Genomic DNA, 13994 nt, shown 5'->3' on the forward strand with positions numbered 1-13994 from the left:
GTCCCTCGTGTTGGATGATTTGACTACTTCCCGGCGCGCGGAGGGAAGTAGTCAAATCATCAACACGAGGGACCAGTAGTTTTGACTACTTTCCCGAAATAAAACATGTTGTATTTGTTTTACTATACCTCATAAATATTTTCACTATCACGGTAAATCGTAAACAAAAGTCGAAACAAACACCAGTCAACGTGCGGCCGGCCGGCATGGTAAATAAGCTTTGCTTACCTGATTTTATTGGAGGATTTCAATCTACATTTTGACCTATATTATTTGAATTTTCTTTTTAACATTCCATAAATAACATTTGGTTTCATAAAACGTCAAATTCGCGTGTTATTATCCATCGGTATCTCGGCAAAATAACTGCAGCAGACGCCATTTTCACGATAAACGCATCTGCAGAATCGCTGTTATGTAGCATAATGCTACGTCAAAAGGAACGGTGACACGCGGGGTCGATACACCGTGTGGTAGTAGGGTGCGGAAGTTTTACTACTTCCCGCGTGCGCGTAATTGCATGGGCGCGGGAAGTAGTCAAAATACCGTACTCGGACGCTGGCGTTATTAACCAATAAGATGTCTGGATTACCTAATAAATATTTATGAGGTTTAGTAAGAATAAATACCAGACTCATATCAAGTGCAGGTCACTTCAAATCATCCCCAAGTCAAATTGTATAAGGAATGTTATCTGTATTCCTAAACCATGTGACTTGGGATGATTTGAAGTGACCTCCACTTCGGAGATGAGTCCGGTATTTATTCCTAGCTATTATGTGAAATGAGACACATGTAGCAGCCGACAAGTGCATCGTTTTGATATGTATGTACACATATGTGGTACAACCAAACCAGACTAGTCAAATGTTCTGTCTCAAGTATAAATGCAGCATTTGCAAGTACTAGCATATACTGTCATTTACTGAGAAGCAGACAGATCCAACAAGATCTGCCTTTAATTTTCAAATAAAAAACCTGGTATTGGCTATGTTATTTACTTGTGTTTTCACACACATGCCTCCCAAAAGGGTAATACCAGCTATGTTACTTACTTGGCAAAATATATGAGGAGGCGTTTATAAGAGGGGCGTTTAATAGCGAGAATACAGTATGTTATTAACCAGTTTCTGATCACACACCAATCCAATATACATCCTGATTTTAACAGTAACACTGCATAATAATAACAAATTTTTCAGGTCTAAATTACAGTAATGTTGACTGCATAAACTTTAGGCAAAGTATCTTATTCTCGATAACAAGATTGCGCGACCTACATGACCGAAACTTGCCTAGCGACAACCGTATTCGAAAACCATGATTGGTCAATTTTCAGAAGCTGTGTTTGCGCTTTAGAGAATTAGATATTTTGCCTGTAGCAAACCGATTTAACTTTTTGAGAATTAATATTCAATTTATACAGAGCTTGTTGGTGTGTTGCCATCAGGGTTGTAGCTATGCTGGGCGGAGGCGGGCGTACCCGCCCGGCACTCTTAATTTCCACCCGGCACTCAAGTTAATTTTGAGCCCAAATACCCGGCATTCCAGTCTCAAATGTTTCTAAATCAATGTACAATCAGTATAAAAATTAGCAATTCTTATCAAAATTTAAAATTTTTAACCATTTCATATAAATTTCACCCGGCACTAAAATTTGCCTAGCTATAACCCTGGTTGCCATTACCAATGCATGACCTTACAGCACAGTGCACATGTACAATATAACTAGATGCATGGGACATGAGAAGTGTCTACATGTGCACTTAGATCAACTGGTCAAACATCATCATGTACATATGTCGCCCTCGATGGTGCTCATACACAACAAGACTTCTGGCACTCGACCGCTCAGTGCCAGAAGTGGATAAGTGCAATAACTGCCATGTGTAGCTACCATAGATGAGTACAATATACTGTGTAGCCAAATGGTCACAGAGCTGCTATTGCACTACCCACTTCTGGCACTGAGCAGTCGATATATGGTACATTCAAATTCCCATGTGTATGGGCAAAGGTCAATGGGTTGAACATGATCCTGCGTGTACACCTAATGTCACCGTTAATGCACAGCAAAAGAATCTGAACAAAATACCTAGGGTGTTCTGTCTTACCATCCACATTTTGGTACCTCAAGTCTCTGCTTGGTGAAGGGCAGGCTTGTTGTTGAGTTCAATTTGTTCAATTAATAGTGTAAGTTTATCATTTAAACTGTACCATCATAATACACTACCGGTTTCCTATTGCTGCCGCCCCAGTGCAGCACCAGTGTGTGTACTGTACATGTGATTCTGATGTGTGCACTCTAGAGTACCCAAATGGGTACTTTAGAATACCAATGAAGTAGCTGCGTGGCAGTTTACCTCTGGAACAGGCAGCAATAAAAATCTGGAAGTGTACATGTCACCTTAATACAATTGTACTTGATAATCATAATTGACCTTGAACCTTATGAGGAGTGAGATGGGTAAACAGGTCTATACACAATTACCTGCAACCATTAGTGCTAACACGATTTACATGTACTACTACTTACAGGTAAATTAAGTAATTAAGTAAAGTTTGAACACTAGGAATGCTAGTGGCTCCGCGATAAACATGCGCACATAGCGCGGTACAGAAGAAAGCGTACACGCGCCTTACATTGCGTACACGCTTAGTACAATACATGGACGCAACAGGTACATTTGAGCTTGCCCAAGAATGACTTAATTTACCTGTAGGTGTACTACTACTTTCTAGCAGGTGTACTGTTATTTTGTTCATCTCATCAATCACACACAATAGCACTTAATACTGTATTTCATCTAGCACATTTGAATTGCACCCTGACGATGCCAACTCAAGAAAGGAATAGATCCAATAGCTAACAGACAATATATCAGTACTGTATGCACTCTTTGCTATTATATTGTACATGACTTGTCCAAGAATTAAATACAGCAACAGTACTATACTTCCTTGAGACAGTAGTGTCTGTGCGTGACACACACACGGACAAAGTCGGTGCTTCTGTAGTGCACGATGTGGCGCAATGTGAGTGCGCCCTACAGATTGATACACCGCCTGTATCACACAAAGACATCACTGTTTCGAAAGGCCAAATGGACTATATAGGTACACTAATCCCATGAGCCATACACAGATGTGGCTGAGTCTTTGATTATACTCCGACAAAAGTCAAGAAATGATTCCATTTCATATCATATATTTGTATTTCTACATATTTACATAACATAACATGCATTCCTCATTCAATATTAACATCATGATTTTGTTCCACATGCAGTTCATGTTGGAAACTTTGTACCATTCTACTATATATTAGTACTAGACATTAAATGCCCCATTCAGACACTAATACCTTGTTTAAAATAATCAGCTTGGCTGAAATAATATATACTTCTTATTCACACTTACGCATGAATAGTTCAGATGCAAACAGTGATATAATCCCATCGCTGCCTATTAATATTGATAATACCAAGAAATATGATAATAAAAGATTTTCCCAAAATAAAAGATAAATAGTGAATTCATTAAAATAGCCATTAAAACTAATTAAGCATAAAAAATAGAATAGAAATTGCAATATTTATTACATAATTAACATAAGGCAAGCTTGGGATATATCCCATTTTGCATCTCAGCTCTTCACATGTTACAGAGTAATACACACAAAATTTGAAAGAAATATAAACCAGGGTTGATTATTTTCTGGCAACAATTTTTCTATTTTCTGGTCAACTTGGCATGATACGAATTTTAAGGAGTTCAGTTATGAAGTGACTTCATCTAATAACCAGGTTTTTTAAATGACATACATGGTTACTACCAGCTTGTGATAAAAAGGTCAGGGGCCATTAGTGGTGTCCAATCACTTTATACAACCAGGCACAGCTGTAACAAAGCCAGAAATAACGAAACTAGTCAAATTTCCCACAGCCTGTAACTGGTTAGTATAGCAGAACTTAGGAAGCCTAGCTATGTGATACTAACCAATCACAGGCTGCGTTGTAGTTTGATTGACAGAATCGTCAGATGTGTATGACTTTATGAATACAAATGTAAGCTCCTGTTCATGGATTTGTTTCAAATTTGTGTGTAACTACACTTTACATACAATACAATAAATATCTTCAATTATACATTATACTTTGGTAATTTCCTCCTCCTCCTTCTCCATACAAGCATATAAATAAATGTCACTAGAGCAGCACACATCACATATAAGACAAAACACATACTTAAATCTAAGCTATTGACTCCCAATCCAAAATAACCCCCACCCAATTTCCCCTCCACTCTCTGCAGTCTCAGCTCCACTTCTTTCTGTCTGAACCGCTCCCTCACTCTCCTCTTTACTTCCTGTGCACTTTGACCTTTGGTGACCTTTCGGTCGTCAGACTCATCAAGATCTGTTTCCAGGTTATCGAAGTTGATATTTTTCAATCCGTAGAAATCTTTTAAAAACATCAATACATTTTTCTCCTGCCACATAGAGTCTTCTCCTCCCCTACATGACGGACACATGCTTGCCGGTGGGAATAAAACTTTCTGATGTTTGGGATCTTCCGTGTCGTCGCCATGGAGACGTTGGTTGACCCGATTGTGAACACGCCATAACCACAAGATGGATTCATCTAATGTTTTCACCTCGAGGTCTAGGTGGGCGCTCTCGTGTGCGAAGTTTTTGCTGCATTCGCGACAGCTGAAGAACTGTTTGATGAATACTTTCATGGCATGAAGAACTTCAAATACATTAGGGTCTTCAACTGGAGGAAAAAGTAAATAAATTGCAAGTGAAAGTGTGTGATGTAATGGTTAATCATATAGATGTGAAACGATATTTTACAAATACATTGAGTTCAAAAAACATTTCTTCACTTTGAAATACTTTTTAACAGTTTTTGACCAGATCGGCAGCCTCTTTACCTTTGGAAATCGCAAGCTCTCTATTATCTGCTTTGTTACTTACTTACTGAGACTACTTCGTCTGGGAGCACATATGTGATGCGATCAAGCAAAATCAGTCGGAACTCAGAAATATTAAATTTTCAGTTTCTTATAGGATAGTAAAAAGCATTTATAAAGCTAGATTTTGCAGAAAACCCCATTGAAATTGAACAACCAGTTCCAAAGATATGAGCAATTACAGAGTTTACAAAACAACAGGAAACAAAAGGAAATAGTTCCTTTGTTTGGCTATATCTCAAAATCAATATTTCCGAGTTCCGACTGATTTTGCTTGATCGCATCACACATGTGATCTGCTCCCAAGAAATGAGTATAAAGTTGCAAGTTGGGAGTTTTGAGATGTTCCAACAGTAATTACAACAGACTAGTGGCCTCCAGAGTTTGGATGTCATGTCGTGACCTTTGACACGACATCAAACTTAGTCAACTGTTGAGCTGCTGTTCTTTGTTGAATGACACCTGTATAATAGTCAGTTGTATGTCCTTTGTGAATGAGGACATAATATGCTGTACACTGTATTCAATTCTGTTCCCATTCGCAAAGGACATACATATACAGGTGTCTTCAAACAAAGAACAGCAACTCAACAATTGGAACGTCTCAAAACTCCCAACTTGCGATTTTACGCTTATTTTGTGGGAGCATGTTTGCCTGTGTATTTTTGATTTCTCACTAAAATAAATTGCTGTAAACCTTTGAAGATGTTGACAAGGCACAACTCACAACGCGTACTACGCATATGGCGGCAGATTTAACAATGTGTACAATGCATAAAGCACAAATACTATGCTTAGGATGCGCCTTGTTATTATTGCCGAAATACGCTCTCATCAAAGGTTTACAGCAAAATACTTGACCATAAATATTTGTTGATCTACTTACTCATTCTGTTTGTTGATACATGACTAACTGTAAGAGAGTGAAATAGTGTCCACAGACCGCATGGATAGCCTCTGTATTTAGGCTCACTACCCTCACAACCAACCCATGTCATCTGCTTGGGTAAAAAGGAATCTTCAGGCTGTGAATGAAAATAGGTGATTACAATTGATGTATAGTGTATAAATATACCTTTGACAGTGTGAATCACTCCTGCTAATTTAGCTTGAACTTGTCAACGCTTGCACGCAAACTCTCTTCAGTATTTAGTAAAGTGCTCTGTGTATGCTCTGGTAAGCGAGGTCGCCAGGTTCGAACACTTTACCGGTGTCAGCCAAATTCAGGCAGGCTCAGAAGGCTCAGGCACGGGACTTTCCTATCTGGAATTTAATAATCTAAGGATCCAAGTAAATGAAGTGAGGAAAAGGAGATATTTCCTACTTTATCTCAACATCTTTACAAAGAATGCATTAACATGAAGCAGACATTCAACTTTATTTCACATGAGATGTTTTTGTGATGATATGAGCCTGACAATTGCATAGTTTCATTTCAACCTTTCCAAATAAAACATTTCCGGAGTCTGACTACTAACCATTTCTGGATCATATTGTCTGTTGACAAAGTTGAGCCAATCATCAGCTGAGATCTCCTCTTGCTGCCCATCCTCCAGCCAGAACCGGATGCCCTCTAAATAATTCATCACTTGAGGTCTTCCTGGAAAGTACTATGAGAAGAAAAAGACACAGACATATTATACATGGATAACTTCCTTAGTTAGACATGGTCTGACATTAAACCGGGTCCAACTTGTTTTGCACTTGCTTTCATTGAGTTAAGACACAGCTTATTTTGCTCTGGGCTTGCTGTCTTGTTTACTACTGAGTTCTATTTGAACTTGCCTTCAGTTTTTGACTTGAATTTGGTTTTAAACTACAGCATGTAGTTTTTGTTGTTTGCTTTTATATTTTGTTGTCTGTCCCTGAAGAAGAGCAGTTTATCTGCTTGAAATGTCACATTTTTTGTCTGTTTGGTTTTGTTTGTCTGCTACGTGCACAGTGATTTTCATCACTTCCAGTGTACTTTTGTACTGTTTTCCTGAGACTGGGGTCTAGAATTGGCAATTTTTGGCCATCGAACTTAGACTGCTTTTGTGCCTACATTGGTTGTTTGATTTAGCGTATCTGTTTATGTGCACAGTGATTTTCATCACTTGTTCTAGCGCACTTTTGTATTCTCATTGATTCATGTTGTTTTGGCAGGTTTAACACTTCTGTGGCCTTGGAACTGGTAATTTTTGGCTATTGAACTTTGCCTACTTCTACTTCCTTTATATTTTGTCGGATCAAAATAATGCATGTAATGCTGTTTTTAATCATAGTGTTGTGAAAGCTTTGGTGGTAGAAATATTGATAGGAAAATAAAGAGTACAACATTCAAGATTGAATGCATGTAATGGGCTATTCCATTTAAAATCCACACTACCCCTGTGGAAGATTTTGAAAATATCTTCCACAGGGGGAGTATGAATTTCAAATGGAATGAACATGAACACATTAGCAGCTCCATTTAAAACACACCCTCCCTCAGTGGAAGATTCAGGTTGAATCTTTGTCAGAGTGTGTATGGAGCTGCCAATATTTTCATTCCATTTAAAATTCATACTCCCACTGTAGAAGATATTTCCAAAATCTTCCACAGGGGTAGTGTGGATTTTAAATGGAATAGCCCAATGTGATTCACAGGTGATTGTCCTATAGCGTGTCTCGTCATAAGTTGAGAGTAACGCCATGTTGGATTTTGCAGTTGCAGATTTGAATTGGTGCATTTACGCAATTGTATCACACACGTGCGGACACGTCACTCCTTAACAACGACAGTGGCACAGCAGCTTAAGAACTTCCTGCACCAGCTGTTGAAGATCTTCCTATTATCACTGAGCCCCCAACTCGTGAAGAAGTAGTCAAAGCAATAGCAGCCTTCAGGGAGGAGGGGATAGCATGATTGATATGATTCTCGAATTCTGTATGGAAGTATTCTCAACGTTGACACCGCCACGTCAATGGGTTACGAATGTAATCATTCCTCTACCAAAGAAAGGTGACCTCTCTCTCATGACAAACTACCGTGGTATTTCCATTGCCGCAAAAGTGTACAACAAGATCCTTCTGAACAGGATCCGACCCCACATGGATCCTTTGCTGAGAAGCAACCAGGCTGGCTTTAGATCGGGTCGCAGCTGTGCTCAGCAAATGAAGAGCTTATTTCCAAACCGTGTTAAGTCCACAAGATTCACTTTGAAGAAAATCAGGAATTTTCTTTATGGCAATGAAAAAAAGTTTGATTTCTATAAAATTACAGTGAAGTGAAGGTGACATATATAGGACCATAAAAACATGTTAAGTTAAAATCTAGAGACTTTTGAATTTTTTTAATGAATTAATTTGTTTTAAAAATAGCATGGACTTAACACGTTTTGACACAAAACACAATTTCTGGCATGGACATAACACATTTTGACACAAAACATAGTATCTGTAACACAGAACTAACCATATTTTTCTCAAACTATAGTCTTAAAAGATAACACATTTATTAAAAACATACCAAAATGCGACGTTTAAAATAGTTCAAAATTCAAAACTTAGTTGAATTGCATTTCTCATATTTGAATAAACATCATTTCACTGACAATAAGTGATGACCTGAAATATCCACTTGTTTTATCACATTATCACAATTTCCCCCAAACAAAAACAAAAAACAACAACAACAACAACAACAACAACAACAACAACAACAACTTTTTATGCAGACCAAATTCAGGTATTCTCAGGATCAAAGAAGAACGAAGACACAAAGCAAGGCAGTGTTATCAATCATGCAGAACTTGGGCGATTAACTATTGGAAGCCCTATGCTGTGCTACTTGCCTACAAGCTGCCCATAAGGGCAGTGTTCGTGGACTTAACACAGTTTGCTACCAAACTGGATTGGACTTAACACGCTTTTGGAAAAAAATCAATACTTTGTGTGTCAATATTTCGGAACTTGACTAATTTTGGGGAAAAACACACACATTGCTGGATAGCCCTAGTTACTCACTACCCATTTTCATCAAAATCTCAATTTTGAAGGTGGGTGGACTTAACACGGTTTGGAAATAAGCTCTTCATTAATACACATTTTGAGGAGGATCATGGAAGGCTTCAAGGAGTACCAACTTCCCTTAACAGTCACTTTTGTGGACTTCAAAAAAGCCTTCGACTCCATCAACAGGTCCGTCATGTTTTCAGTGCTGCGGCATTGTGGAATGCCAGGGGTTGTGGTCAATGCCATCCGGGTGCTCTGCAGGGGCTCCAGTGGTGCCATTGTGGTGGATGGCAGTATCTCGGGGCCTTTCCGGGTGACGGCTGGAGTGCTTCAGGGTGATGTGTTGGCACCGTTCCTGTTCATTGTCCTGGTAGACTGCCTTCTGGTGGGGTCAACTTCTGGAATTGACGCTGGAGTTGTTGCCTACCCACGTCGGTCGAGCGGGTGTCCTGCCGGGATGCTGAGTGGCCTGGATTTTGCTGATGATGTTGCCCTGCTGGAATCTTCCATAGACCGGACCCGGTTGCGGCTTGCTGGGACTGCAAATGCAGCAGCAGATCTGGGCCTTGTCGTCGGCGCACCTGGGACAGAGTATGTGGCTGCAAACTGTGACGCCCAGCCAGCGCTTGAGGTCTGTGGTGGTGCCATCGGCCATGTCCCAGGCTTCGAGTGTTTGGGTTCCAGGATGGGCTCTGGTGTTGGAGACCTGGAGGGAGGGGGGGCACTGGCCTGGGCGGCTTTCTGGAGGCTGGGGCGCCTTTGGAGGGGCCCGTCCTTGCCGGTCGAGGCAGGGGTCAGGCTGTTTCGGACGGCGTGTGTTGCTGTCTTTCTGTGCGGGTGTGAGTCGTGGGTAATTACCAGGGACATGGAGGGCGGGATCAATGCGTTTGCGGCGTCTTGCTACAGAGTCATGTTGAGCATCGGGCGTGTGGATCGGGTTCCGAGTGGGGCCATCTGCGGCCTGGCCGGCGCCGCTCCACTGGTTGCCGGAGTCGGGATTCATCGGCTCAGGTTTCTCGGCCATGTACTGCGTCTTGAGGATGGTGGGCCTGTGGGGGAGTGTGCGCTTTGTATTCCAACACGTGGGGGGAGGAAGCCGGGAAGGCCGTGCGCGCTGTGCTTACGGTGTGTCCGGCGCCTCCTGGGGGATGCTGGGGGGTGCTGCATCCAGGCAAGGTTGTTTCGCTTGCCCGGGGTCGCATTGGTTGGAGAAAGCTTGTAGTCGCCTGCTCCGCAGCCGACTGATGATGATGATCACACACGTGCGGACAAATCGCTCTTCTACTTGTAAGGATACGCCCCGCACGATTAGATTTGTGCACGTTACTCTCAAGTTGAAATGAGATAGACTATAACAATGGTTTATCAGAACACAGTGAGATCACTGGAAAAAGGACTATAATGCTTCAAACGATCTTTATGATTAAAAAACATTGACTGCTTGAAAGATGATTGGGCTATTGCATTTCAAATCTACACTACCCCTGTGGAAGATTTAGCTAAAGTCTGCCACAGGGGGAGTATCAATTTTGAATAGAATAGACAATTGGCTAACTTCCATTTGTAATACTCACTCCAGTTGCAGAAGATATTGGTAAAGCCATAATACAGGGGGAGTATGAGTTTCAAAATGATTAACTCTGATCAATTACATTTGAAAAACATACTCCCCTGTGGAAGATATTTCCAAAATCTTCCACAGGGGTAGTATGGATTTCAACTGGAATAGCCCATTAAAGAGTTTAACTTCAACACTACACTATTTTACGCTCACCTGGAATGTTTTCACTAGTTCGACTAGCATCTTCAGCAGATGGTGATGCTGTGATTATATCTTGTCCCCAATCGGGATATCCTTCACTGATAACGTCATATGATTGACAGAAACTCTTTAACCAATTTATCTACCACTACGTATGAATATCCACTCGTCTACTTGACAGATGTTTACAGATTTCCTACTTAGCAAGTACTCACCCTAGATAATACAGAAATAAATGAACAGAGAGCATCTAAGGTGGGTCCTTTGATGACTCCATGCAGGGCGATTTCATGACGTAAAGCATAATGTAATGTAGATTCTAAATCTAGCATATGGATCGGTGGTCTGTAAATAATGAAAGACAAAAAAATTAAATTAAATCATTAATATATGAAATAGATGCATTTGTAGGATTGTAGATTAAAATTGACTATATGTTCTGATTAACATTACTAACTCTCAGTCTACTATGTTACAAGGTTTTTATCTTTGCAAATTTCATAAAAGTCCAGATTCCTGAATTTAAATTACACACAAATTTCATAAAAGTCCAGATTCCTGAATTTAAATTACACACAAATTTTATTCTAAAATTTGCACTTTGACAAATATGGAAGTTGCATTGGAATTTCTGAATTTGCAAAATTAAGTCTGCAATCTAAATATTGGTTTGTATTATAATCCATAATAAATGTACCCAATAATAGTTACATTATCGCGTTTTACCATTTTTTCTGGTTAAATCAGGAGTAGTAAAAAACAAACAAACAAAAAATGCATAACTGTATTGATCACTCTTCAATTCTACATACTTTCTGACTGGCTTTCCTTCTGGCCTTTCTGACACCATAGACGCTGCTTTTTCTCTCCCCTTCTGATGGACTTTATCCCACAGTTGTTCCTGTGACGGCATTGTCTGTCCAAGCGCCATCTGTGGTATGTCCTTGTTCTTCTCGTCCCCATCTTTAGATTGTCCTTTCACCACTCCAGGGTTGAAATCATCCGGTATGGCTAGGCCGCCAAGGAGGGCGTTCTCTTCCCCTGCTTCAAAGTCGTCTTTGAGGGAGTCTGCGCCTCCATGTGAGTCCTCATCATCATCTTCGCCATCCTACACAAACAAACAAACATAGCGGATAAATAATTATTTTGCCTGCCTTGCATATAAATATTGACTAAAGGTGACAAAAAAAAACCCACCTCGTTTTACAAGCCCAACCGACCTAGATTTTGTGCCTTTAAATTTTTTTAGCTGTATGCAGGTAAAAACAGCTGTTTTTTGACCAAAAATCCTCCAAAACAGGTTAAAAATTTGGAAATTTGGGAAAAAAAGCAACTAGGGATTTCTGTTTAAACAGGAAAACTATCTAGCCTGCGTAGAACAGATTTTTTTGTTGTCGCTTAAGCGAAATGGTGAAAACTATATCCACAGTGATCTGAAAACTTAGGCATACTAATTCCCTGAAGCCAAGTTCTAGATTACTCAAGAGTAAAGAAGCAATGGTCGTACACTGCATATGGAATGCTTGCATGTATGCTCATTGTATATAAATACTATAAGATTTGCCTAATGGGCTCATGTGCTACTTTGCCTTGGGGTAAATTTCACATACAAATAAGAGATCTCCCTCCTCTAAAAATCCCAACAAGAATAAATGGTCTATACCCTTATTTGCTAGTGGGAATTTACGGAAGGGTACTTTTAGTTTGTGCCTAACATTCTATTTCTGTCAAGGGAGCCCATAGCCGTTGAAAGGCAAATCTTTACAGTGTTTACTTATGATATCCAAAGATTACAAACTGCTATAAACATTAACAATCACATTGAAAGGTAATTATATGATTTTGACTTGATTCCCCGCTTGATTCCTGTGGATAAACTGAATGATATTTCACTGGATTGGGGTGAGAGAAGGCTTAACAAATTGTACATAATTGCCCAACTGAGCTGCATGCAAACCATTCTGATGATTCTATATCAATCAACTGTGTTATGGGTCTTCACCAATTATAAGTCAAACAAATTACATCATTACGGCACCTGCCAGCCGGATTTTGTTTTCAGGTTTCGTAATATACAAACGATAAGCCGCCATGTTTCTATCAGATCCTACTCATACCTTATGTTCTTCTTCCACATCCTCTTTGTCAATAAAGTGTTGTTGTTTATCTTCAGGATCTGCTACATCCAATGCTGGTATCTGTGCTCCTTCTGTCTTCACTCCTACCTTACTGGGCTGCTTCAAAAATATAAGAAAAACTTAGTTTAATAATATGGAAATTCAGATTTGGCATTGTTGAATGCATGTATGTGTTACAGGGATGCAAGTAGCTGTTGTAAAAAAACCCTGAAATGGTGCGAGCGAAGCGAGCAAGCCGAATGTTTGATCAGAGCACTATCTTTTTAGCGAACGCTAGGGATCGGGGAATAGGCTATCACCCTAAAAAACTGGAAATCCGGCAAAAACCGGAAAACTTGCATCCCTGGTGTTACATATAGCAAAACATGCCAATAATAGGATATCCTATTTTCAGTTGGCATATATAAGTTCAACCTTGTTTGTATAAATAATGATTGAAGTTTAAAACTTTTGATCCAAACACAAAAAATGCATTCCTACCTTGGAATATTCAGGTGGTATTCAGGGACTGCATTTTGGAATTTACAGGAGAGCTTTAAGGATAGCTGTTTAGAGCATTTACAATAAAATGTAAGGAAAGAATGGTCACCTATTAAGGAGCGCTAATAATCACTCTGCTATATCAGATTTAAGGAGAGCAGTAGCTCTTGCTCTCCTCAAAAGGCAGTCCCTGAGTACTCAAATTTTCATCATCAAGGGTGAGACTGTCTGCCCTCTGTATCATCAGGTCACATGATGGTTTGTACGAGGAATCAAGAAGGTATTGCACATTAATAAGCCATCACTCAACAACAACAGGAGAGGGGGGAAAATTCAAACTTCCAGGAGTCTATGAGACTGTGATCAAATCTACTTGCTATTCCAGGAAAATACAGCACTAATTTTTTGCAAAAAAAAATGTTTGTGTTTTGCCAAATAAAACATAGCTAAATCCTAATCCTTTAGTTAGTTCTAACTGGCAACGAAGGTCAAATTTTAATATTTCGTCAATTTTTGGAAATAAGGGCCAAAAACATGAGTTTTAGGGCGTTTTTCGTATGCTGTGACAATCAAGCCCAAAGACTTGTACAAAATTAGTGCTGTATTTTTCTGGTCATGACAGATCACAGACTCACCCTCGCTGAGGAAAATCCTGGGGTAGGATT

General features: G+C 39.7%; 1 protein-coding gene across 1 annotated transcript in view; it reads right to left on the reverse strand.

The window, feature by feature from the left end:
• Positions 1-3162: 3162 nt before the first annotated feature.
• The window catches only part of LOC140137664 (sulfhydryl oxidase 2-like), a 41909-nt gene continuing 31077 nt past the window's right edge, over positions 3163-13994 (reverse strand). Inside the window, exons 8-13 of the mRNA XM_072159399.1 lie at positions 12829-12945; positions 11524-11819; positions 10927-11056; positions 6453-6584; positions 5861-5999; positions 3163-4775 (exon numbers count right to left, since the gene is read on the reverse strand). Of these exons, the coding sequence (XP_072015500.1) occupies positions 4144-4775; positions 5861-5999; positions 6453-6584; positions 10927-11056; positions 11524-11819; positions 12829-12945 (1446 nt within the window). The 3' untranslated portion in view covers positions 3163-4143. The remainder of the gene's footprint in view (positions 4776-5860; positions 6000-6452; positions 6585-10926; positions 11057-11523; positions 11820-12828; positions 12946-13994) is intronic.

This window comes from Amphiura filiformis, chromosome 17 (genome assembly GCF_039555335.1).
Source record: "Amphiura filiformis chromosome 17, Afil_fr2py, whole genome shotgun sequence".
In the NCBI taxonomy this organism is placed as follows: Eukaryota; Metazoa; Echinodermata; class Ophiuroidea; order Amphilepidida; family Amphiuridae; genus Amphiura; species Amphiura filiformis.